The sequence below is a fragment of the Sus scrofa genome, chromosome 9 (genome assembly GCF_054392235.1).
Source record: "Sus scrofa isolate SSC_HxYL_T2T_F1_AM1 chromosome 9, Sscrofa_HxYL_maternal_Yorkshire_Landrace_v2.0, whole genome shotgun sequence".
In the NCBI taxonomy this organism is placed as follows: domain Eukaryota; kingdom Metazoa; phylum Chordata; class Mammalia; order Artiodactyla; family Suidae; genus Sus; species Sus scrofa.
The window spans coordinates 126,454,204-126,481,892 of NC_139391.1; the positions used below are offsets into that span (position 1 = coordinate 126,454,204).

General features: G+C 35.9%; 1 protein-coding gene across 9 annotated transcripts in view; it reads left to right on the forward strand.

Annotated features, from left to right (window-relative positions):
• The window catches only part of CEP350 (centrosomal protein 350), a 155,478-nt gene that overhangs the window by 37,745 nt on the left and 90,044 nt on the right, over positions 1-27,689 (forward strand). For all 9 annotated transcript variants that reach the window (XM_084977816.1, XM_021063750.2, XM_084977819.1 and 6 more), the window contains 9 exons: positions 3,581-3,727; positions 5,279-5,937; positions 6,718-6,839; positions 10,092-11,152; positions 12,829-12,979; positions 15,814-15,983; positions 21,438-21,621; positions 24,433-24,653; positions 25,116-25,279. In XM_084977816.1, the coding sequence (XP_084833942.1) occupies positions 3,581-3,727; positions 5,279-5,937; positions 6,718-6,839; positions 10,092-11,152; positions 12,829-12,979; positions 15,814-15,983; positions 21,438-21,621; positions 24,433-24,653; positions 25,116-25,279 (2,879 nt within the window). The remainder of the gene's footprint in view (positions 1-3,580; positions 3,728-5,278; positions 5,938-6,717; positions 6,840-10,091; positions 11,153-12,828; positions 12,980-15,813; positions 15,984-21,437; positions 21,622-24,432; positions 24,654-25,115; positions 25,280-27,689) is intronic.

A 27,689-nucleotide genomic window follows, 5' to 3' on the forward strand; every position in this document is an offset into this window, starting at 1 on the left:
TTTTTTTTTGCTCTTTAGGGCTGCACCCATGGCGTATGTAGGTTCCCAGGCTGGGGTCTAATCGGAGTTACTTTTATCGGCCTACACCAGAGCCACAGCAGTGCCAGATTCAGGCCGCGTCTGTGACCTACACCACAGCTCATGGCAATGCCAGATCCTTAATCCACTGGGCGAGACCAGGGATCGAACCTGCAACCTCATGGTTCCTAGTCAGTTTTGTTTCTGCTGTGCCACAATGGGAACTCCCACTATGCAGATATTTTTGAGCACTTGCTATATATGAGGCACCAGAGTATTCTAAGCTTAGGCAATACAGTGGTAAGCAGAATGCACATAGCCCCTGCCCTCCTGGAACTTACAGTCTTGTCAGGAAAACAGTATCTACGTAGTTATAATAAAGTATAATGAATGTAGGGTAGGGAACATACAAGGTCTTATGGGAACGTAGAACAGTAGTGATGGGGCACTGGTTTTTGACCAGATACTTGTTTTTCTGGTCATGAACTCATCAGCAGTGGCAAGCGATATGTTTTGAGACCTCTTTGTTAACCCTTGATGTCATACGAGAATGACCTTGGTTATATACAAATCAATAAGATTTGGTAGGAACATGAAAAAAATATATATATGAATATGTATAAAATTAATTCTTGGATTTAAAAAAAAGTATTTTTCATTTTTTTTTTTTTTTCCCTCTTTTTTGGCTACCTTAAGGCATAGGGAGTTCCCAGGCCAGGGATCAGATTTGAGCTGCAGTTGTGACCTATGCTGGAGCTGTGGCAGTGCCAGATCCTTTAACCCACTGTGATGGGCTGGGACTCAAACCTGTATCCCGGCACTACAGAGATGCCACCCATCCTGTTGCACCATAGCAGGAACTCCTCATGTAATATTTTTAATGTAATAGTAGTTGTCAGGGGGCATAATTTGAAATGAATTGCTTCGACTGCTATAACTTATAAACATTGATCTCGGATTGTGTTTATCCACTTTTGTGGTAATTCCCATGTGTGTACTGTGAAAGTGACTGAGGCAGAGTGTCATTAAAATGTGCTAAGCCTATATTAATAGTTTATCTGTAGTGAAAGCCCTCTTTTTCTACCAAAAACTGCATGAGAATATTACAGAAAGTCAGAATTGAGAAAGAACCACCCAGCATATCTGGAAGCTAGTATATGCAAATAACTACCCAGCGTGTTGATGGTGACTTGCTCTTGATTCCGAAAATTAAGCTGAAATTGAAGAGCAGCCTGTTCTCACATTTTCCTTAAGAACACAAAATTTCTTATAAATAGATTGAGCAGTAGACTGAAAACTTTTTAAATATTCTAGATAGACTGTTTAAGGTGCAAAAAAATTTCTAAAGGAAATAGCACACATTTATAATTCATTTTTTTAATAATAGATGTTTTCATTAGAATTGTACTCCCATTTAAACTTTTAAAGCCCCTTTAAGTGAAATTCTAAATAGAATTTTTAGAATTTATATATACAATAAAATTGTATCACAGAAAGCTTAAAAAATAGAAGAAAACAGATAAAAATCACTGCCCTTACTTAAAAGTACTGTTTTGTGTAATACCTTACAGTAATTTAAAAATCATAATAGTATAGTAGGTGATTATAATCATTGTATACATAAAATTTTATCTTTATCTATTAATATCTTAGTACAGGAACATTTCTGTTATTTTTTACAGAAATTGCCGTTTGAAGTGGCCACACAGTACTCCTTCTAACAGAAACATTGTTTAACTAAGTTCACTATTCAGTGTTTAGGTTACTTCTGATTTTATTTAAAAAAAAAAATTATACAGTAAACATTTTCCTTTATTTTTTTTCTTTCTATTGGATACATTTCTGTTACTTGGATTATTTGATCAAGGGAAATAAGCCTTTTGAGGGTCCCTGACATGTAATACTATGTTGTATTTTTTTTTAGATGAAAGTATATCCACTTATATTTTGATTAGCAAAATATTTTGTATAAGTAGAGTGATTTTTTTATTGTAACTTTACCAGTTTGGGCTATGAATATAAAAGTATTTTTCCTAATTTAATTAGGTTTAAAGTGCTATGTCATTATTTTCATTTCCATTACATTTCTTAATAAATACTTTTATATATTTGTTTTAAAAAATGATTTTTATTTTGTAAACTGTCATGTCATTTTTTTGTTTTGTGAAGTTATCTGTTTTTTCTTTTGTTCTTTTTTAGGATTTTTTTATTAAAGTATGGTTGATTTATAATGTTCTGTCAATTTCTTTCTTTCTTTTTTTCTTTTTAGGGCTGCACCTGAGGCATGTGGAAGTTACCAGGCTAGGGGTTAAATTGGGAGCTACAACTCCTGGCCTACATCACAGCCACAGCAGCGTGGGATCCAAGCTGTCTCTGCAACCTATGCTGCAGCTCGTGGCATTGCCAGTTCCTTAACCCACTGAGTGAGGCTGGGGATTGAACCTGCATCCTTATGGATACAAGTCAGGTTCTTAACCTGCTGAACCACAAAAGGAACTCCTGTTCTGTCACTTTCTTCTGTATCATCTGTTTTGAAAAAAACGGTCTAATTTTAATTTTTTTACAATCTGAAACTAATAAATGAAAAGTTTTTCTCAATAAACAGCTACATTTGTTGGAATATAATTTTATTTTTATGAGCTTTTATAATGACATTTTAAAACTATGATATTGGCTTTTTGAATGCCATTGTTCTATGCAAAGAAAGTAGTGTGTGGTTTTGGTATATGTCTGTAAAATATTATGTGAAATTCCCTGCAGTACCATCCTCTTCAAAGGTAATCACTCTTAACTGTTGTATGTTTCCTCAAAATTTTTTTCTATGCTTAGCTTAATCATTTGTTCATTCAGCAGACATATATTTTACTGTGTGTCAGGTACTGTGCTATTTTTGGTAAACACTTATAGTTAAGACATGTTTTTGTTCTGTGCCAAAATTGTTAGATTCAGTGCCCTAGTTCTTGAGCTTTCAGAAATCATTGATATTTGGAACTTAATTTTCAGAGCATTTTACACTTAGTATTTGAGGTATGTGGGTATATCAAGATTTAAACAAACAGTTAATTGATTTTGGGGACTTAAATTTAAAAATATAATTAGATTATAAACCTTTTGATTTTGGTATAAGATGAGCAAAAGGTTAATTACAAATACCTGTATGGTTGAATAAGATGTACTTCTTAGAGGTAAAATTTAAGTTTTAAATTCAATCCTATATGTATGCATATATATATATATATATATATATGTATGTATGTATTTTTTTTTCTTTTTTTTTTTGCCATTTCCTGGGCTGCTCCTGCAGCATATGGAGGTTCCCAGGCTAGGGGTCTAATCGGAGCTGTAGCTGCCAGCCTATGCCAGAGCCACAGCAACGCGGGATCCGAGCTGTGTCTGCAACCTACACCACAGCTCTCGGCAACGCTGGATCATTAACTCACTGAGCAAGGGCAGGGATCAAACCTGCAGCCCCATGGTCCCTAGTCGGATTCGTTAACCACTGTGCCACGACGGGAACTCCTATTTATATGTTTTTTTATTATTATTTTTTTTTATTTTTTAGGTAGCAGTCATCTGATAAGTACATCTTCTTGGCGAGATGGGCAAAAATTAGTAAAGAAAATTCTGGGACCTGCACCCAGAATAGAGCAAAAAGAGCGAAGAACAGCATCAAGTGACAGAAGTGGAAGAGAAAGAATTACTAAATCTGGTGAGTAATTACATTGTTAAATTATCTCAGTCATTAAAATTGTTGTGAAAAGCAACTAAAAGTTGCTTGTCTAAATACTTCAAGAGGTGAAGGAGTTCCCGTCGTGGCGCAGTGGTTAACGAATCCGACTAGGAACCATGAGGTTGCGGGTTCGGTCCCTGCCCTTGCTCAGTGGGTTAACGATCCGGCGTTGCCGTGAGCTGTGGTGTAGGTTGCAGACGAGGCTCGGATCCTGCGTTGCTGTGCCTCTGGCGTAGGCCGGTGGCTACAGCTCCGATTCGACCCCTAGCCTGGGAACCTCCATATGCCGCGAGAGCGGCCCAAGAAATAGCAACAACAAGAACAACAAGAACTAAAGACAAAAAGACAAAAAAAAAAAAAAAAAGAGGTGAAAATACTTTTTAAAGAATGCTCTAAGACTTTGTTTTATAATTGAGAATGTAGCTCAAAAAAAAAAAAGTTCTATTGGGCTTGCCTGTGGATAATTTCTTTATATGGATGTTATAATAATCTTTATTAAGAATTCTTCTTGTGCTATATTAATTTCAGCTGTCATTATGAATAAATAGCAAAGCACCATTTAATCAAATCTTATTAGACTTTTAGGGACCTTTAGAGAATCAGATCTGTCTGTCTTATCTCTGCATACACAAACACAGGTTAAACATTCACAAGGTTGAATTTTTTTTGTTTGACAGATGAGGAAACAGGCCCTAAGAGAGAAGTGATTTTTCTTCTGGATATACATTCAGTGGGTGGCAAAATTTGATCTAGATTCACAGCTCCCTAGTTTGACTCTGAAATCCATTGCTTTTCTCTTTTTGAAATGCTTTGAATGCTATTTGAAGTAACTAGTTACTTTTTCATGAACTCTAACTCAGGGAAATGAAATATAAATACCTACAAGCCAGTTTTCCTTTTCAGTAGCAAAAACTTGTCTCAGTTAATTTGAGCTTCTGGAATGGATTCAGTAAGAAAGGCAATTTGATATGTAGAAGTCAGTATATATTTTGTATTTGCTCCTCTTTCATCTAGCTTAGAAATAAATTCACATGCATTTTCAATCTAAATTTAAGCCACATCAACATTTAGATGATAAAATGATTGTTTTTCTATATATATATATATATATAATATTTGCTGTTACTCATTGGAGAGTTGTGGCATCCTAACATTGTTGGCTTTTTATAAACAGCTGTTTGGGGGTTTGGGGAGGGAAAGAAATAATAACATTAAATATGCCTATGGGAGAGAAATGGTAATTCTATGGTAATAGTTAATTCATATCAATAGCAAGATCTATCCTTATTTCAGAAATATAAAAAAATGCAGTTTTTAAAAGTGCCAAGGAAGTATAGTTTCTAAGAATATTGGTATTCTTCTTGTACTGTTTTTCTTTCCTTCTAAAATATTCTTTATAAGACTTTATAGGATATTCGAATTTGAGTTTAAGATGAAGTGAAATTCCCTAGTTTTCTCCTTTGTGCAATAAATTTTAGGAGTGAATATAGAATTTTAATACATCATTAACCGTTAGTCATACTTTTGCAGGAGGTCATGTTGGAAGAGCAGAATCAGATCCCAGATTGGATGTTTCACATAGACATCTTCCACGAAACTCAGAACGTTCTAGAAGTAGAGCTCGGTCAGAAAATAATGTAAAGAAATCAGCCCCACCTCTTCCAGATAATAAACAGGAGGAAAATGCTGCCTTAAATAAGGACTTTTTACCTGTTGAAATTCGTGGAATTCTTGATGACCTGCAGCTGGATTCTACAACTCAGGCTACCAGGCAAGAGACGGGAGAGTTACAGAATCAGAAGTCATCAACATCAATACAAGCTCCTAGGAGTCACAGCCCAATAAAAAGAAAACCTGACAAAATAACAGCTAATGAAGATCCACCTGTAATTTCCAAAAAGCGCCACTATGACACAGATGAGGTACGACAGTACATTGTTAGACAGCAGGAGGAAAGGAAGAGGAAGCAAAATGAAGAGAAGAAGGCTCAAAAGGAGGCCACTGAACAGAAGAACAAACGATTGCAGGAGCTCTACCGGAAACAGAAGGAAGCCTTTACTAAAGTAAAAAATGTGCCTCCTCCTGAGCCATCAGCAGCTAGGCGACTGCAGGAAACTTATTCCAAATTGTTACTAGAAAAGTCATTGCTTGAAGAGCCAACTCATCAACATATTACACAGGAAACACAGGTAATAAATAGTGACAAAAATACAAAAGGGAGTAATTCATGGTTAGAAAAACTCACTTGCTATACTATTTAAAAATTATTACTTGTAATATTCAGATGTATGCTCAGACAATGTTTATAGTAATGATGGTCTTTCATGAAGTTTATTTTTATGCAGAGTAATTTGATAAACATGATTGAAAATAAGTGTTCAGTTTATTTCCTAGAGTGATTGTTATTGATCTGTCTCATTGTTGTTACGTCCTTGCCTAGTTTTTATTTTATACTTAGCAAATAAAGTTAAACTATGTTAATAATGAAAAGCTTTATTTTATTATCTGTGCTGAAATTTGAGAATATCCTACTTTAGTGTGCCAATTTTGTGAGTATTGCTGTTTTTAAGGATAATAAGAATAGCATTTGAGTATGTACCATGTGCCATATATTATTTTAAAGACTTTAGGACTTAAGTGTCAATAAATCCTCAGAACCCTGAGAAGGGGAAGTGCTACTGGTTTTTCCATTTATTAGGTGAAAAAAACTGAGGTTTAGAAAGAGTATTGCTTCCTCCAGATTATGCATTTACCATTATTTGCCCTTGTTGGATTTGAGGTGTAATTTTGCTGACAACTGTAATGGCTGTTTTTAAGACAAACTAAATTTAAATTGGTTTATTTGAGAGCAAAAAGCTCCTGCACTTTATGATCTTTTAAAGTTGAAGTGACATAATACTTACTTTCTGTGTTCCTTGAATATGTCTTTGTGATGGCAGTCAGATAAATTTGATGTCCTTTTCTCCTAGACCAGACCAGGGTATCAGCCATCTGGAGAATCTGACAAAGAGAACAAAGTACAGGAACGTCCCCCAAGTGCATCTTCCAGTAGTGACATGTCTTTGTCAGAACCTCCACAGCCTCTTGCAAGGTAAAAAGGGAAGAATGAAAGATGGTTAAGGTTCTCTCTTTTCTTGATATTTAAAATAGTGGTCTATGCTCAGTGAATTTTTTAAATTGACCTTCTGTGTGAATGGAGGTTTATTTAGAAATTGGTTAATATCCTCGATGGGTACTTAAGTGTGGAATAATCTATACTTACTGCATGCCCTATTCCCTTGTTCAGCTTTTCTGTTGTTCAATTTCCAGTGTAGGTGTCATTTCCTTCTGGGGGATCACCTGCACTTGGAAGCACTCTTGTCTTCTCTGACCTAAACCCATGATAAAAATTTGTTGGATAAATGAATCACTGTGGAATTAATATTTTAAAGCATTTATGTCGAATACTTTTTTTAATGATATTTTTTTATTTAGGCTGTCACTTATTGCTTTGAAACATTAATTCATTGGCACTCAGAAAAAGCAGATAAAAATCTTGGTAGGGTTACCATCAAACTAAGAGAAAAGACTAGAAATACATCAGTGTGTGTTGGATAATTTTTAAAAGGCATTTCTGTATTTATTATATTCAGAATTTCTTCATATGACTCATATCAACAAATCTTAACATCTTAAAAACTAGATTTAGATGTGCATATGAATACATGGACAAGGACTTGGGATTTGATTTGAATTCAGATTGGTGATTGAAGGCTATTTTACTTAAAATTAAGAAAAAATTTTTTTTGCTGTAATATAGTGTTTGCACTAAAGTAAAACAAAAACTATTTGTGCATGAAAGTTAAGAAGATGATTTTCAGATTATAATATGGTTATAAATTATACTTTGAAATAACCATTTTAAGAAAAGAAAGACTTTGAAATTCTTCTTTTGAGAATGTATTTTCCGGTTTGGGTTAATACTTCTAGTCCTCTCACCCCCTTGCCATCCCCCGCCCCAAGAGAATAATAATATTGATAAAAATAGCTAACATTTATTGTTTGTTAGGTTTCAGGCACTGATCTAAGTACTTTGCATGTATTATTTTATTATTTATTTAATCCTTGTAATTCTTTGAGTTATCTCAGTAACTTTATGCTTAAAAGTACAGGATTTCTTTTCTCTTCATGTTCCATCATTCTCTGTTAGCTACCTTGAAAACTCCAAATTATGTATCTGACCTTGAGGCCTTGAAGAGCCAACTCATAAGTCACTTCACTTGGCTAGCAGAGTTCATTGTTTCTTATCTGCACCGTCCTGGACTTTATTTATTTTTGTATTAATGCTTCTGACATCATATTGTAGCTGTTTATTAGTCTCTCATCCCTGCTAGATCTTCTGAAACTGAAGAGTAAGAATTAAGTGTTAACTGGATTAAGTCTTTCCATTTTTGTTTACCGTCACCATACAACCTGCCAGAAAATTGCCATTCTGGTTACTTGAATTTCAAGATCTTGGATTTTTACTCAACACTACCTTTTCATTTATAATTTCCTTTGTATTTCTGTTAGTGTCAGCTTAGTTTGGGCTAATAACCTCACCCCTTTTTTACCTTTGTAATAATCTATATTCTGTGGAGTAGAATTCACTAGTCTTCCTTTATTCTATTTCCATAGCAGTCCTTACATATAAAAGACTGCTACAGCAAAACCTCCAACCAGCCCTTTCATGACATGCTTTTCAGTTCCCTTATCACCTTGGTTACCCTTTTCAAGATGATTTTTTTGAACTTAATTGGTAGAACTTCACATTTATTCATGCTAGTTTGGTTTAAGTTTGCAACCTGTCTAAATAACTTTGAATCATAATTTGATAATTTGTTGGGTTAGCCACACCTCCCAGCTTTCTGTCATCTACAAATTTGATAAGCATATCTTGATGTCATCCAGAAGTAATAGACAAGACCAAGGACAAAACCTCAGGTTATTTTTTCTAAGGATCTTCTTTTTTCCCCCCATTTTTGGCTGCCCTACAGCATATAGAGTTCCTCGCCAGCTGTGGCAGTGCAGGATAAAGATCTTCTTAATAGTTAACACCAGCCTTTAATCATTATGTAGTATTCCTTAATATACAGAGTGTCTGTAGTCTGGAAATAAGTGAATTGTATAATGTCATCTAAGACAACTTTATTCTGTTTCTAGACTTTATGGACACCCTATCCTGTATTGTATATTTCTTATTGGTACTCATAGTTTCTCATTGATACTTGTTTGGTGTTCATCAATTTTTCTAAGAGCTAGATTTTATTAATCTCATTTTTTTAGTATGTACAGTGTTAAACATAACTGGCATTTATTAAATATGTATTGATTACAATAATATCATGCCTATAATCTTAAGCATTTCTCTCTTATATAACATTATTTTTGTATGTGTGTATGTATGTATCTATCTTCTATCTACCTATCTACCTACCTACCTATCTATTTTTTAGGGCCGCACCTGCAGCATATGGAAGTTTCCAAGATAGGGGTTGAATCGGCATGATCCTAGCTGTGTCTGTGACTTTCTCCACAACTCATGGCAGCGCCAGATCCTTAACCCACTGAGTGGGGCCAGAGATTGAACCTACCTCCTCATGGATACGAGTCAGGTTCATTACCACTGAGCCACAGTGGGAACTTCCTGTAACATTATTTTTAAAGGGAAAAGTAGAGCCAATATTGTAAAAAATGTTGCCCACAGAGTTTTAAAGGTTATAATGCCTTCTCTTTAATTAATTGCTTTAAAAAATATATCTTAGTTGAAGAAAGCAGCTTATAAAACAGTATGTATGATAAGATTCCTTTTTTTTTTCGTCATTTTAGGGCTGCACCTGCAGCATATGGAGGTTCCCAGGCTAGAGGTTGAACTGGAGCTGCAGCTGCTGGCCTACGCCATAGACACAGCAATGCCAGATCCGAGCTGTATCTGTGACCTACACCACAGCTCATGGCAATGCAGTATCTTTAACCCACTGAGCGAGGCCAGGGATCAAACCTGCATCCTCATGGGTACTAATCAGATTTGTTTCTGCTGAGTCACAACGGGAACTCCAGGATTCCATTTTTGTGATGATAACAAAACCAAACACAACGTACACATAGAAAAATGTTTGGTGAGATACAGTTCTGAATGAAATAATAATGTTGCCTCTTTCTCATTGTTTATTATGAGTGATCTTTATCCTTTTTATTCTTTGTCTTCCTTTTGTTTAAATTAGCTGTGCACTACCCTTATAAATAGAAAAAACAAAACTTGAAAAAAATGTGGCTTAGTTATGAGGTCCTGTGTTAACTAACGTATTGTGACTTTCATTTCCAGAAGGGACTTGATGAATCCTACATGGATGCAGCCTGACAGACTGAGTCCAAGAGTCCTTCATTCTCAACCACAGCCTCTTGTTGGAACAGCAGGAAATTTACTTTCCCATCTCTTGAGTCTAGAGCATATAGGAATTTTGCATAAGGATTTTGAATCTGCGTTACCAACTAGGAAGAATCATAATATGGCTTCAGGACCATTGACTTTTACACCTCAGCCATATCTGACCTCACCAGCTGCTCATCCAGATGCCTTGTTAAAACCTAATGCTAGCCAGTATAAGAGTAAATTAGATCGTATTGAAGCCTTGAAAGCAACAGCTGCATCTTTGTCAAGCAGAATTGAAAGTGAAGCCAAGAAATTAGCTGGGGCTAACATTAACTATGGCTCAGTATGGAACACTGAGTATGATGTGCAGCAAGCACCCCAAGAAGATGGACCTTGGACCAAGGCTATAAGTCCACCTGTGAAAGAAGATGCAGAAGATGTCTTCTCTGCTCGAATTCAAAAGATGCTGGGAACCTGTGTATCTCATGCAACTTTTGATGATGATCTTCCTGGTGTAGGCAACCTTAGTGAATTTAAAAAGCTTCCTGAGATGATTAGACCTCATAGTGCCATATCAAACTTCAGAATGAGATCCCCCGGTCCCAAACCAGCAGGGCTGCTGGCACAGTTGTGTAAGAGGCAGGCTGACTCTTCTGGCTCTGATATGCAAGCTTGTTCTCAAGATAAAGCCAAAGTGTCCCTTGGTTCCAGCACAGATTCAGTCAGTGAGGGGCCTCTTCTTAGTGAGGGGAGTCTCTCTGAAGAAGAAGGAGGCAGAGATGGACGGTCCCCTTTGAAGTTAGCAGAAATCTTAAAAGAAAAGGAATTCTGTGCTGAAGAAAGAAATGCTTATGAACCCATCAAAGAGTTTCAGAAGGAAGCTGAAAAATTTTTGCCACTCTTTGGGCACATAGGTGGTACACAAAGCAAAGGACCATGGGAAGAATTGGCAAAGGGAAGTCCACATAGTGTCATTAATATTTTTACAAAATCGTATAAGTTATATGGAAAAGGTGAGAAAAATGACTAAGCCTCATAATATTGTGTATTAAGATAAATTATTTCATAACTCTGTACAAAATAATACTTAATACAAATTTTCATTGTTCATTCTGAGGTAATAGAGATTTATTATTGTCCGAACTAGTCCAAATCATCTGCAAGCTTCAACTAGAGTATTGTAATTTAATATTTAAAATTGTATTTTTCAGCTAAAACAATAGCTGATTGGTAGTTACAGAAATTTTGGTCTAATTTGGAGAATTTCATAGTTGATGTTCACGATTGGTACGTATCAAGTGTATAGTATGTTTTCTGTGACCAGAGTTATATATTTAGATGGAAAAATACGTATACTTCCTAAATACAGTGATTTGTATGTGAATCATTGGGAATATAGTGGTTAAGAATTGAGGCGGCAGCTGTAGTAACATTTTAATATAGAAACAAATCTACTACTCTTTGTCAAAATTAATTTTTAAAACAGATTTTGAATAGTAATGTAGCTATCTATGTATTTGGGTCTTGAAACAGTAATTTCTAAAGGTCCCTTCTTATCCCCGAAATGCTGCAGCACAGCTTTACTTTTCTGTGATGGACTCAAATTCCTTCAAGTCCCTTTCTCTTTGCTTCTTGCCATGGGTGATTTATACTATAACCTTAGAATTCCCAGGTTGGAGAGAGATTGAGCACTGAGTCAGCTGTGGATACTGTGGTTTTTTAATTTCCATTCTACATAGTGAACAGTTTATCTGACAAATGAATTTCATCTGTTCATCTTATGCTTAGTTGCGTGTAAATTACATTTTTCTAGAGTTCATATTTAGCCACTTCATTATGATCTTGTCCAGACCTGTATGTGATATTGATCTCTTTTGTTTAATACTTCTATAGGTGGTAATTTTAAAGTGCTTTGGATATTAAAGTTCTTTTGATGAAAGCAAAGTGCTTTTAAATCAATACCCTCAATTGTTTTTTATAAGAAAATTGGATTTGTTCCTAAATCCTTCTGTTACATTTTCATTAAAATACTATAGTATACCGAAATATTTAGAATTGAAATGATAAATTATCTTGGATTTGCTTCAGAGTAATCTTTGGGGGAGTTACAGGTGGAGAGAATAGGAAGTTTAACTGAATCTAGATTGATCATTTATTGATAATTGTTAAAGCTGAGTGATGCGATGCATTGATTTCATTATATGATTCTCTCTACTGTCATGTATGTTTGAAACTTTCTCTAATAAAATGTTAAAAGTGTATTGTTAGATAAAGGCATTTCCATTGTGGCTCAGGGCGTTAAGAACCTGACACAGTGTCTGTGAGGATGTGAGTTCAATCCTTGACCTTGCTCAGTGGGTTAAGGATCCAGCGTTGCTGCAAGCTTTGGCGTAGGTTGCAGATGTGGCTCTGATCTGGTGGTGTTGTGGCTGTGGTGTAGGCTGGCAGCTTTAGCTCCAATGGGCCCCCTATCCTGAGAACTTCCATATGCCTCAGGTGCAGCCCTACAAAGAAAAACAAAAACAAAAATGTGTTGTTACACATAGAGATAACTTGAAAAGAAGCACTAATAAAAGCAAACTAAAATTTACCTAAATCCGTGTTGCTAATCACAGTGTTGTAGAATGCTTTGCTTGTAGTGTTAAAAAAATTTTGTTTTAAAACACATTTCAATTGTTATTTTTGACAGGATTTGAAGACAGGTTGGAAAGAGGAACATCAGTATCGCGGCCTTTGAACACCATCACAACCCCTCTAAGCAGCGTTTCATATGAAGATGATTTTGTCTCCTCTGCAGGGAGTGGGACTTTGACAGAAAAAAAGTCAGCTCTTGAACCCAAGTAAGATGTTAACAATATGGAGTAAAATCCGAAGAGTGAGGAAAATGTACAAATCAGAACTATGTTCTGAATATGTCAAGTTTTGGTGGTTTAAAGATAATGTAGAGGCTGCGTAGCATAATGGTTATTAAGAGCATGGGCTCTAGATTGAGACTGTGATTTAAATACTGCCTCTCCTGATTATTAGCTGTTTGTCTTGGGCATATTGGTTAATTTCCTTGCACCTCATTTTCCTTATCTGTTAAATATTCACTGAAATACAAAGGGCCTGGCACATAATAAGTAAAATATAGGTTGTAAAATCAATCTGTGAATCCCTAGTAAAGGTTAGTATTGGGAAAACTATTCCATGGTATATTAACTTGAGATGATTAAGCAGTGGTTTTCTGTGATAGATTTGAAGATAACTAATAGATCCTTGATTCCATGATCCTAAGTAGTCAGTAAATTTTTTTTATAATTGGGATAGTATATAAAATTGTGCAAATCTTTGAAAAACAACAGTGTTATAATGTTAATATTTATTGAACACTTAATGTACAAGGTACTGAGAGGACTGAGTGGGCTTTACCGGTATTAACTCGTTCTTATAATATGCTGATATGATAAATATTGTTACTATTCCTACTTCAGAGAGAAAACTAAAGTACTAAAGTCATTTCTTATGCAGGGTCACATAGTGAATTAGACTTTGCTAGAGAGAATTTCCTCTCTAAATTTTGTTACCATATAAAATAATCTGGGAGTTACTATCATGGTGCAGCGGAAATGAATCCAACTAGGAACCATGAGGTTGCGGGTTCGATCTTTGGCCTTACTCAGTGGGTTAGCTGTGGTGTAGGTGCGGCTTGGATCTGGCGTGGCTGTGGCTGTGGTGTAGGCCAGCAGCTACAGCTCTGATTAGACCCCTAGCCTGGGGGGTCCATATGCTGAGGGTGTGGCCCTAAAAAGCCAAAAAGCCAAAAAAAGATAATAATCTGGGAGTTCCTGTGTGGCTCAGTGGGTTAAACACTGGATGTAGTGTCTCTGAGAATGCAGGTTTGATCCCCCGCCTTGCTCAGTAGGTTAAGGATCCAGCATCGCTGTGGCTCTGGCATCAGCAGGCAGCTCCAGCTCGGATTTAACCCCTAGCCCAGGAACTTCCATGTGGTACAGATGCGGCTGTGAAAAGAAAAAGAAAAAAAAAAAAACAAAAACACATACAGTTGGAGTTGCTGCTGCGGCGAAATGGGTCAGCAGCATCTCTGGAGTGTTGGGACACAGGTTCAATCCCTGGCCCAGCACCATGGATTAAGGATCAGGCATTGCTGCAGCTACATCATAGGTCGCAATTGCAGCTTGGATCTCATCCCTGGCCCAGGAACTCCATGTGCTGAGGGATGGCCAAAAAAGAGAAAATTAATTAAGAAAACTCTGTAGCTACTCATATAGAATATAATTTTCTTCACAAATTATAAATTGTAATGCATATAAACTTATTGGATATTCTTTTAAAAATTAGTTATAGCTAGTTGGATTAATGAAAATAAGTATTAAAATTATAGCGGGAGAAGTATAAATTTTGAGCTAAAAAAAGATTTTTTTTTTTTTGCTTTTTAGGCCTGCACCCACAGTATATGGCGGTTCCCAGGCTAGGGGTCAAATCAGAGCTGTAGCCACTGGCCTATACCACTGCCACAGCTACAGCAACACCAGAACCAAGCCACGTCTATGACCTATACCACAGCTCATGGCAAAGCCAGATCCTTAACCCACTGAGTGAGGCCAGGGATTGAACCTAGGATCCTAGTCGGGTTCATTAACCACTGAGCCACAGAGGGAACTCCTGTTTTATTTATTTATTTTTTTGAAAAGGTTAATTTTTAAATCAAAACTTGTAAGGATTTAATTATGACATTTAGTATACCAATCAATATGATTTATTACTTTATTTCTAGATTGAAGTAGAGCATATTAAATTATTGTTCTCCGTAAGAGTATCAGAAGGAAAATAGAGAGTTCCTGTTGTGGCTTAGCGGAAGCAAACCCAACTAGTATCCATGAGGATGCAGGTTCGATCCCTGGCCTTTCTTAGTGGTTTAAGGATCCAGCATTGCTGTGAGCTGTGGTGTAGGTTGCAGACATGGCTCACATCCTGTGGTTGTGGTAGGCCAGCAGCTGCAGTTCCGATTTGACCCCTAGCCTAGGAACTTTATATGCTGCATATGTGGTCCTAAAAAAGAAAAAAAAAATTTTATAATATATCAAATTATAAATTTGAATAGAAATTGAGGCCACATTTTTCAGTATCCAGCATTATACTTTTTTCTCTTATGAGTCTTGAGTTACCCATTTTTACTAGTTCCACTTTAGTAAAAAACTGCCGGAGACAGTTCCCGTCATGGTGCAGAGGAAATGAATCCAACTAGGAACCATGAGGTTGCGGGTTCGATCCCTGTCCTCGCTCAGTGGGTTAAGGATCTAGTGTTGTCATGAGCTATGATGTAGGTCGCAGACACGGCTTGGATCCCACGTGGCTGTGGCGTAGGCCTGCAATTGTAGCTCCGATTAGACCCCTAGCCTGGGAACCTCCATATGCCGCAGGTGTGGCCCTAAAAAGACAAAAGACAAAAAACAAACAACAACAATAAAAAAAACTGCCGGAGACTTTTCTCAGTAGTAAATTGAGCCATAGGGAATAATCCAGGCTTATGGTTATAGGAAAAGAATTGGAAAGCATCTTTGAAAATAGTTTTCTCCTTGTGTCTAATCATATTTTAGAATATCTGTGTATTTAGCTCTGATTGGACACTTTTTGTTTCTTTCTTTAATCGCTATTCCTTGTTTTTTGACAGTGTTGGTAGTAACAGTTTAGGTATTCAGGAGGACCATTCTAGCAGAAAGTCTGCCTGTGATCTTTCCTCTGTGGATGTTACCTCCCAGCACTCATCAGGGGCCCAGTCTTCTGCATCATCTCGTTCATCTTCTTCTAAAGGAAAGAAAGGAAAAAAGGAAAAGATGGAATGTAAGTGGAATTCTACATTTTTTTCTTTTTTCCTAACCAGTGATTTTTGTGGTAGTGATCTAAAATTATGATTTGGTTCCATAAGTTAGATGAATTTCTTTATGATAATAATTTAATAGGCTTTCATATTTATCATCACAATATCTTTTGATGTATAACATAAATCTTTTGCTCAATACAAAAGGAATACATTAATAAAGATAAAAATTAAGGATTAGAGATAAACAATCAAACAAGAAATATAAATCCCTATTGATTCTTCTGCTCAGAGATAACTACAATTAATATTTTTGGTGCCCGTTTTTCCAGTATATACATAAAACCATGCATATTCCCACATACATCCTTATTTAAAAAACGGAAGTGAGGAGTTCCCTCCTGGCTCAGTGGATTAAGGATCTGGTATTGTCACTGCTGTGTTTCTGGTTATAGCTGTGGCATGGGTTCAGCCCTGGCTTGGGAACTTCTACATGCAATAGGCAGGGCCAAAAACAACAACAAGTGGCATCATATTGTTTTGCAAGTACTTTTTAAACTTTATATTGTGTACATTTCTGAGTGTCATTAAATGTAATACTAAAATTTCCTTATCTATAAAATAAAGTTGCTAATAGAAGCTTCATATGATAATTTTGAAGCTGACATATGTAATGTGTACATCTCAGTACTTGGCACAGTAGCTGGCCCTTTGGCACTCTTATTTTTGAGTGCTTGAGTATACCTTTCAGTCCCCTTCTACTCTTCATTATAATTTGCTCTGTATACCGTAAGATGACAAGATATACTGATTAGGCAAGGGCCTCTTAGCCTCACAGGATGGTGCCTAGGGAATGATTTTGCTTCCAAAATTATTTTTTCTAACAGTAAAAATTGCTCATTGAGTTTAAAAAAGAGAGAGAGAGAAGGAGCAGGAATCTATAAATATAGAAAACCTATTTAAAAATTTTAAATCACCTAAATTCCTTCCATCTAGAGATAACCAATATTAACATTTTTTAGATTTTATTTTATTGTGGTAAAATATACTGAACATAAAATAACAGATCATTTTACCTGTTTTCAAATGTACTGTCACAGAGTTGCACAACCATCATCATTACCCAACTCCAGAACTTTTTCGCCATCCCATGGTGAAACTCTGAACCCATTTAACAGTAATTCCCTCTTCCTCCCTTCCCCCAGTCCCTGCTAACCGGTGTTTTCTTTCTGTCTCTATGAATTTGACTACTCTAGATACTTCATATAAGTGACATCATCCAAAATTCATCCTTTTGTGTCTGGCTTTTTTCATTTGGCATAATGTCTTTACATCCATGTTTTTTATAGAATGTGTCAGAATGTCTTTTGTTTTTAAGGATGAATAATATTCCACTATATGTATATACCACATTTGGTGTATTCATTCATCAGTTGATGGACATCTTGGGTTTTTCTTTTACCTCTTTGGCTGTTGTGAATAATGTGGACATAACATTGCTGTACAAATACTGTTTGAGTTACTACTTTCAGTTCTTTATATTTATACCCAGTTATAGACTTGCTGGATCAAAAGGCATGTCTATATTTTTTTTGAGGAACTACCATACAGTTTTCCGTGGCTGCTGTAACATAATACATTCTCACCTGTAATGTGCAGGAGTTCCATTTTCTCCACATTTATGCGAACACTTGTTTTTTCCTGTTTTTTTTTTTTTTGGCTTTTGTTTTTTTAAAGACTTAGATATCCTTATGAGTGTGAAATGTTAACATTTTTAGTAAGAATCCTTCCAGATGATGGGTAGACATATGTAAATAGAAAATGTTACATGTATGAGATCACAGTTTTGTTCTGTCAGTGGGTTGCAGATACCTTTCTGTTAGTGAATATAGATTACCCATTGTACCTACCTAGTGTTCTGTTATTTGAATATATTGAAATTTATTTAGCCAGTTCCCCATTGCTGGATATTTAGGTTCTTTTTTGTAATATAAATACTGCTGCATTGAGTATCCTTACAAATGCATCTTTATGCATTAATCTGGTTTTTTTTCCTTTAGGAAAAAATCCTAGAAGTGAGATAATGGGAGAATGGTTATGCCATGCTTAAAATTTGGATGTATTTTGTCAAATAGCTCTTCAGAAAGCTATTGCTAATTTAAACTGTATACTTACAATGTAAGAGTGCTAGGAGAAGTTGTTTTTTAATCATTAACCTAGTATAACTCTGTTGCAGATTCTAAGTGTTCTGAAAGTCTTCGGCAGGAACATTAGATACCATTTCATCAACACTACCCAAAGTGTATCATTTCTTATGAAATACTGATTCAGCACAGTAGGCTGTTTCATAGGTATTCTGAGGATAAAAGAGCTCCATGTTTCCATAAACTTGGGAAATACTTTTAGAGTGAAACAGACTTTTTTCTCACAGGATTCATAAACAATTTTAATATGCAAGTATGCATTTTTTATTTTAGATGGAGGATGAGGCTGTAGTATCAAGTATTTTTCACATTTATTTGACCACAGAATCATTTCTTCAATCAGCGTGTTACAACATTAGAATACTGCAGAACACATTTTGGGAAGTGCTTATTAACTTGCTTAGTTCTTTTATTTGGGGGTTGTTGTATTTTGTCATGTTAGTATCTCACCTAAGGTGATTAACCAGTTATTAGCAATTCTATATACTTTTTTTTTTTTTTTTTTTTTTTTTTTTTGTCTCTGCCATTTCTTGGGCTGCTCCCATGGCATATGGAGGTTCCTAGGCTAGGGGTCTGATCGGAGTTATACTGCCAGCCTACGCCAGAGCCATAGCAACACGGGATCCGAGCCACTTCTGCTACCTACACCACAGCTCACGGCAACGCCGGATCCTTAACCCACTGAGCAAGGGCAGGGATTGAACCCGCAACCTCATGGTTCCTAGTCGGATTCGTTAACCACTGCACCACGACGGGAACTCCTTTTTTTCTTTTTTCTTTTCTTTTTTTTTTTTTTGTAGCAATTCTATGTTCTAACTCATAAATCAAGTTTACCATCTACTATAATATACTGTACAACTGAAGATATCATGATATGTATAAATAATGTGATTTGGTATAGGTTTTAAAAAATTATAATCTAAAATGTGATTAAATGAGATATAGGTGATATTTTGTGGCTTTCAGTTTCCTTGATCCCCTCTCACAATGCCTTACAAAAGAAAATCTGTATATTTTACTTTCCACAGTGGCAGCTTAAATTTAATACTTCATTTCCAAGTTCTCAAATGTGTACATTTTGTTGTATATGCTCCATCTGGTGGTAAAAAAGAGTGTCTGCATGCTCACTCAACTCTCCCAATATAGTTGAATATAGTTGGTAGATTAAAGTGGTAATCATAAGAAAATTAAATTATTATAGTTTAATTTAAAAACATGAAAATATACTTTCATTTGGCAGTCTTTTGAATTAAGAGTAAACATTTTCTTTGCATACGGATCCTTTGATTAGAGTTTAGATGTTTCTTGCATAGAACATTCCTTGTATTGTCTACAATTTCTAGTTGTTTGAAGCCAAGAACAATTTTTAAATATGAATTTTCAAAGAAAAATATATTAAATGAATAAAGGGTCTTTTGGGATTTTGTTTTTGCCACACACACGGCATGCTGACGTTCCTGGGTCAGGGATTGAACCCATGCAATAGCAGTCCAAGCCACTGCAGTGACAGCGCTGCATCTTTAACCTGCTATGCCACAAGAGAACTCAATTATTTTTTCATTTTTTAACCAAATTTTAATGAAAAATTTTTACCTAATTACTATTACTATGGCATAATAGAGCAATTTAAATTTTTATTTAAAAAATTATTAAAAAATTTTTTTTGACTATGTGATGAGCAGTGGCTTGATGTTGGGATCTTAGCTCCCAGACCAGGGATTGAAACTGGGCTGCAGCAGTGAAATCACTGAGTCCTAACCACTAGACCACCAGGGAACTCCTTAAAATTTTATTTTTTATGTGGTAAAAATAAGTAGTATTTGCCATTTTTAACAATTTTTAAGTGTACCATTCAGTGGCATGTGGAACTCCCGGGCCAGGGATCAGATCTGAGCTGCAGTTGCAACCTACTCCACAGGTTCGGCAGCACTGGATCCTTTAACCCACTGTACCAGTCCGGGGATCAAACCTGTGTCCTGGCGATGCAGAAGCCACCAATCCTGTTGTGCCACAGCAGGAACTCTGAAATATCTTTCCTTTTTAAGGCTGAATAATATTTCCTTATATGTGTATATCATGTTTTGTTCATGCATTCATTATTAAAGGACACTTGAGTTGCTTCTGCCTTTTGGCTATTGTGAATAATGCTGCTTTGAACATGGATGTGCCAAATACTTGGGGTTTTTTTTTTTTTTTTCTCTTTTCTTTTGATCTTTAACCATATATCTACATTTAAAAACTTTTTAAACTGCCATTAAAATGTCTTCACAATTCTTTTGTCTACCCTTTGTTTAAACATAGCAAATGTTTTTCCATGCTGCTATTGAAACATATCATCAATGTGAACAGCCCTAGACTTAGAGTAATGAGGCCTGGGTGTGTGTCATATTTCTGTTACTGAATCTGCTTCCTTAAGTTATTTAGCCTCAGAGATCTCTAGTTATCTCATTGGTATATGAAGCATACAGTACCCACTTCATGGGAGCAATAAGATAATATAAAGTGCATTTTAAATCACAAAGTTTTATTTAAATACTCACATTACTGTTATCTATGTAATTTAGACAATTCTGTTGTTGGAAATGTAGCTTGAAATTTTTGTATTGTATTATAAAGTTATGTATTGAATTATGCGTAATTTTTATTTTGTTTGTTTCAGTAATCTCCTTAACATACCCCTTTAAGTAAGACTCTTCTGAGTCAGAGAATATGAACAGTCTTATGAATCTGGCTACATGGTTCTTACCATAGAGTTTTCTAAAGGATTGTCTAGTTCACTTGGCAGCTGATACAATTTTTCTCTCCTGTGTTTTAATCCTTTGAAAAACTTCTTTTCAATTAATCTTTTTATAGGGATAGAGTAGTACTTCATTCTTGTTGAACATCCTTTTTTTCCCTTTGGCCCCCTCCATGTCGTGTGAAAATTTCTGGGCCACGATCGAACCCATACCATAGTAGCAACCTGAGCAGCTGCAGTTGCAACACTGGATCCTTAACCTGCTGCACCACAAAGGGACTTTTTTTCCTTTAGCCATTAGATCTGAGAACAGTGTTTTATAAGGAAGTGGGAGATATTCATGAAAGAAACTTCACTTTCCTTAAATGGAAACAGAGTGAACAGCTTATCTTAGATAGGAAAAATGAATTTTTTAAAAAGTCCATTTTAAAGTATTCTGGTGTATACTTTTTGTTATTTTATTGAAATTTAAATATCAGTGATCTCTCATAGTTTCTAATGTTGGGAATCAGTTTTGTAAGAAATTTACTTTACAGGGCTAGATTCACTCACTGGAAATATTCAGAACTCACTTGATGAAGAAAAAGTACCCTCTGGTTCAGAACGTGGCTCTCATCAAGGAAAGAAATCTGGGACCAGTAACAAACTTTCTGTTAAAGATTATGAGCAGACTCTTGACACTGATAGCACTTTGGAGGATCTTTCTGGGCATTCTTTGAGGTAAAATAATGTATATTTTATATTGTCATTCATATTTAATTACAGTTATAATATCATTGATATTTAGAGAATTCACTTAATAAATTTCTGTATTTTCTATATTTTTTTTCAAAGCTCTAGTCTTTATTTTGGAATACAGCCATCTCTTACAACCTCTACACCAGGAATTCTCTGCCTCTAGCACACCCACCTTTCCATTCTAAATGCTATTGCCGCAGTTGATTTCTTGACTCAGACCTTTGACCAAGCAACTACTCTTCTTAGGGTACTCTGGGAGCTCACAGTTACTCCATAGATGAACACTAAGAACTTAACTTTATTTGCATATAGGCTACCAAAGACTAATTTCCTTTGTTTATACATTTTTCTTTTCAGCTATATTCTCTTGCTCTTTCAACACAACCACTTAGTGTTGTTTTGGTAACATTGTTTATTTGCATCTCTGAACTTTCTCTCTGGCTCAACTTATTGGACGACTTCAAGCAGATTTTAAAATCTTACTCTTGTATTGATTATGGAGTTTGTATACTCTCTGTTTTGTTTTTTTTTTTTTTTTTTTTTACTACTTTTAAAAATAATATATTGTGCGCTTAGCCTCTTGCTTACAAATAACTATTGTGTGTATAGTTCCTACTCTGTCCACATGACTTTTTATCTGTCACACTGGTTTTGTCTTTCCGGAAATACTTTTTTTCTTTTAAAACTGGGTTTTTTCTAGTACAGTGTCATATACAGATAATCATTTTTAATGCTTTCATGTTGCAAATAATGTTGTATCATTAATACTATCATTGCTATATTTAAAATTGAATTTTAATTTCTTTGTCAATGATTTTGTAATTCAGAAGACTTTACTCCTCAAGAGATGCTCTGATGATTTAATTGGCAAAATCTACAAAGTTAAACATTTCAAAAAAAGAATCCATAGCCAAATTAGTAAATTAAGTGCCTCATGTTATAGTCTAGACCCTCACTTTTTCACCCGTGGAGAGTCACTATAGATAAAACAATTTGAGGCTTTAATACAAAACAATCCAGGTTTTAAAAAAATTATTTAACCAATTTTTTCTTAACTTATGTGGCTACAGAGACTCTCAGTCTCTATGTTCTTTTCTCTTGTTTTCTTTTTATTTTTTGGAAAACTTATTATATCATTGGAAATACTGGTCTAGATGAGTCTTCTCTGAAGAACAAATATAAATTCATCTTGTAAAACTGTATGGTAAGATTGGCAGAGTACTTTGTTTTGGTGTTGTGTTGTGATTCTTCCATGGAAATCTAATAGGAGACAGAAGTAATAATGATTCCTTTTATATTCCATAAAGGAAAGTGTCAGTTTTTTTTGTTTTTTTTTTTTAAGGGCTGCACCTGCAGCATATGGAAATTACCAGGCTAGGGGTCAAATTGGCCAGCTTACACCACAGCCACAGCAATGTGGGATCCGAGCCGCATTTGTAGCCTACACCACAGCTCAAGACAACACTGGATCCCTGACGCACTGAGCAAGGCAAGGGATTGAACTTGTGTCCTCATAGATACTAGTCGGATTTGTTTCCACTGTGCCACAATGGGAACTCCTCAGATTGTTAAAGATAGTATTTCTCTAAACCATCAGTAGAAAATTAAAGGTCTCTGTAAACAAATGAGTGCCTCTCAAGACTGCTTTTATTCAAATATTTAAATGCTTGTATAAGGGAAATGTTTACTTTTTTTTTTTTTCCCCTATGGCCACATCTGCAACATATGGAGGTTCCCAGGCTAGGGGTCTAATTGGAACTACAGCTACCAGCCTACACCACAGTCACAGCAACACGGGATCTGAGCCGAGTCTGTGACCTATACCACAGCTCATGGCAATCCTGGATCCTTAACCCACTGAGGAAGGCCAGGGATGGAATCTGCAACCTCATGGTTCCTACTCGGATTCGTTAATCACTCAGCCATGACGGGAACTCCAGGAAATGTTTACCTTTAAAGCTATCTCATAGTTTTATTAAAGTTAAAGTAAGTTTGTTTTAGTATATTAGAAATGTGTTAATGTGCTTTATAAAGTATCTGAGTAATTTAGTCAATAAATGTTTAATATGCTTCTTGTTATGAGATACAATGCCTTTAATGAGCTTAATTTCTCAGAGAGGGGCTAGACATGTGCCTTGTGTTGAATTAAATGCTTTGAGTGGTTCTAATCAAACTGCTGTGAGAGGGTACTTCTTTGAAAGTTCAGAAAAGAACTATGGCATTAAAAAGTGGATAGAAACAAATGAACATATATAAAGTACCTAGAGATTGTTAGTATGAAAATTTTTTGCTGTGACTCTTAGGTTAAGAGAAATAAGAAGAGTAGTTCTTGTCATTTACTAATTTTTAGCACAAAATGGTGTTTTATTCTTTTGAGAGGCATGTTTTAAGATTTTTTTTTATAAAATAGGCTTGACCTTACTTTTTTTATATGGTTGTGATTTTTATTGCTTTATAAGGTCTAAGTATTTTAGAGGATATTGCCTGATAGGACAGTGATTCATGGTAATTATGCATAGTAAAGAAGAGTGACTTGCCAGTTTAATCAAGAGACTTCTTTCCATGTTATTTTCGGTAGAGTTTGCCCCTAGCTTGTTCCTCACTGTAAGTCTAGTAATAAGAGAAGTACTCACAGTTGTTCACTCAGCATAGCAACTCTGTTAAGTGAATAATGCCCGAATCACAGCTTTTTAAAGCTAATGTTAATAAAGTAATGCACGCTGCTCTTACTGTTTAGATAGTTCTTGAAGTAGTTTTCCTTTCCCTAATGTCTTTATGAAACAAAACTTCTAGCGTCTCATCAGACAAGGGAAGATCTCAGAAAACTCCAACTTCTCCCCTGTCTCCAAGTTCTCAGAAATTGTTGCAGTTTGACCTTCCAGGAACTTCATTAGAAAGATCTAAATCTACAGTAATAATGACTCCACCTATAACAGGATTTAAGCCTAATGCAACTTTTGCTGATGTGAACCCGGCTGCCAGCAGAACTGCAGCAGAAATGACTTCAATACCAGGCAAGTAGATCCATGCAGCTGTAATTTTAAAAGTAAGATATTATTTTTTTCTGAAAATTTCTTTTCCTTGTCTTAAACCATGCGGAAATGTTATTTCGAGTGAATGCAATTACTTTTTGAAGTGTTAAACAAAAATCGTGCAAGAAAATAAATGTTGAAAAGCACAAGAGATTCAAGAGTGGTGATTTTTCCCATCTTGCTAGTATTAGTCAAAAGACACCTGAAATATGTGTCCCATATATGTACTTCTGAATGTTTATAGGCATATATTTGTCTGTATACATGCATGTATGCAAGTGCATATACACACAAAAGAAATACTATTAAATACATTATACTCATAAGTCACTGTCTTTCCTACAAAGGAAAGTGGTGTTTTGACCTTAAAATGAGAAACGCATTTTAGAAGTTGAGATGTAATTTCATGTGAACTTTCATATTTGACAATTGTATGCCTTCCAGGTTCCAAGCGTTTTTCCCCTGCTGGCCTCCAGCATCGTATGGCAGCAGAACTGAATTATTTGAGTGCCATTGAGGAGTCAGTGCGCCAGCTCTCAGATGTAGAAAGAGTTAGAGGCATTTCACTTGCCCAGCAGGAGAGTGTGTCTCTGGCTCAGATCATAAAGGTATTTGTGGAGTTTTCTTCTTTTTTTTTGTCTTTGTAGGGCCACACCTGCGGCATATGGAAGTTCCTAGGTCAGGGGTCGAATCAGAGCTGTAGCCACTGGCTTATACCACAGCCATAGCAATGCAGGATCCGAGCAGCATCTGCAACCTACACCACAGCTCACGGCAATACCAGATCCTTAACCTGCTGAGCGAGGCCAGGGATTGAACCTGCATCCTTGTGGATACTACTTGGGTTCATCATCACTGAGCCACAGCACGACAGGAACTCCCTGGAGTTTTTTTCTTTAGGTTTCTGAATTTTTTCTTTTTTCTTTGCTATTTAAGGTAGTCTTAATGATGAGTTTAAAAAAGAAAAAAAAAAAGAAAAACACACAAAACTTTATTTAACCTTCCAAGTAGAAAAAAAGTCTGCCATACAGTATCTATAAATAACCCTCAGAAAAACTATCATACACTAAAAAGATAATTAGCCATGCAGTATTTGGCAGCTGAACAATAATAAAGTCATTCTCTTGCAAATAGCTCATTTTCCATGTTCTCTACCTTTTTTTTAATGACAGTGAGAAAATCAGTTTGTCAAATATTTTCTCTTTTTGTGACAAGTCAGAGACAATTGAGTTTTTATTTTTTAATTTTTTAAGATGTATTTTTTTTTTTCCTTTTTTAGGGCTGCACCTACAGCATATGAAAGTTCCCAGGCTAGGGGTCTATTCGGAGCTATAGCTGCAGGCCTGTGCCATAGCCTCAGCAACACCAGATCTGATCGATGTCTGCAACCTATGCTGCAGCTCACAGAAATGTCAGATCCTTAACCCACTGAGCGGGGCCAGGGATCGAATCCACATCCTCATGGATGCTAGTCAGGTTTGTTACCACTGAGCCACAACAGGAACTCTGAGGGTTGTTGTTTTTTTTTTTTTAACTAAATTTTTTTTCTGTCTATAAAAGTAATTTTTAAAAAGTGTTTGGAGTATAGTTGGTTTACAGTATTAGTTTCAGGTGTATAGCAAAGTAAATAAGTTATACATGTACAGATATCCATTCTTTTTCAGATTCTTTCCACATATAGGTTATTACAGAGTATTCAGTAGATTTTCCTGAAATATACAGAAGGTCCATATTACTTGTTTTATATATAGTAGTATGTGTATGTTCATCCCAAACTCCTAATTTATCCCCCCCCCCCATTTCCCCTTTGGTAACCGTAAGTTTGATTTCAAAATCTTTGAATCTGTTTCTGTTTTGTAAATAAGTTCTTTTGTATCATTTTTTTAAATTACATTCCGCATATAAGTGATATCATATGATACTTGTCTTTGATTTATTTCACTTAGTGCAGTAATCTCTAGGTCTGTCCATGTTGCAGCAAATGGCATTATTTCACTCTTTTTTATGGTTGAGTAATGTTCCATTATATATATGTACCACATCTTCTTGATCCATTACTCTGTTGATGGACATTTAGGTTGCTTTCATTGTCATGGCTACTGTAAATAGCACTGCAATGAACATAGGGTGCATGTGTCCTTCAGATGTAGTTTTCTCTGGGTGTATGCCCAGGTGTGAGATTATTGGAGCATATGGTAATTCTAAATTTAATTCTTTTGAGGAACCGCCATACTTTCTCTACGAAGAACAATGGAACCAATTTTCATTCCCACCTATAGGATAGGAAGGTTCCCTTTTGTCTCTACCTTCTCTAGCATTTATGTTTGTAGACTTTTTGATGATGGCCATTCTGACTGGTATGAGGTGATACCTCATTGTAGTTTTGTTTTGTTTTGTTTTGTTTGTATTTTTGTTGTTTTAGGGCTGCACCTGTGGTGTATGGAGTGTCCCAGGCTAGGGGTCGAATCGGAGCTGTTGCTGCTGGCCTATGCCAGAGCCAAAGCAATGCCAGATCCTAGCTGTGTCTGTGATGTACACCACAGCTCACAGCAATGCTGGATCCTTAACCCACTGAGCAAGGCCAGGGATCGAACACACAACCTCATGGTTCCTAGTCGGATTTGTGAACCACTGCGCCACGACAGGAACTCCTGTTGTTTTTTTTTTTTAATTAGTTTTTTTTGTTTTGTTTTTTGCTTTTTAGAGCCAGAGGTGTGGCATATGGAAGTTCCCAGGCTAGGGGTCATATCAGAGCTACAGCTGCGGTCACAACCTCAACAACACAGGATCTGAGCTGCGTCTGAAACCTACACCACAGCTCATGGCAATGCTGGATCCTTAACCCCCTGAGCAAGGCCAGGGATTGAACATGCAGCAACACTAGTTGTATTCGTTTCTGCTGCGCCACAATGGGAACTCCCTTAATTAGTTTTTTTTAATGCTTTACTAGTACTAAAAAAGAAGTTTCTGAGATCTTAGTTTTTTGTTGTTGTTGTTTGTTTTTTGTTTTATTTTATT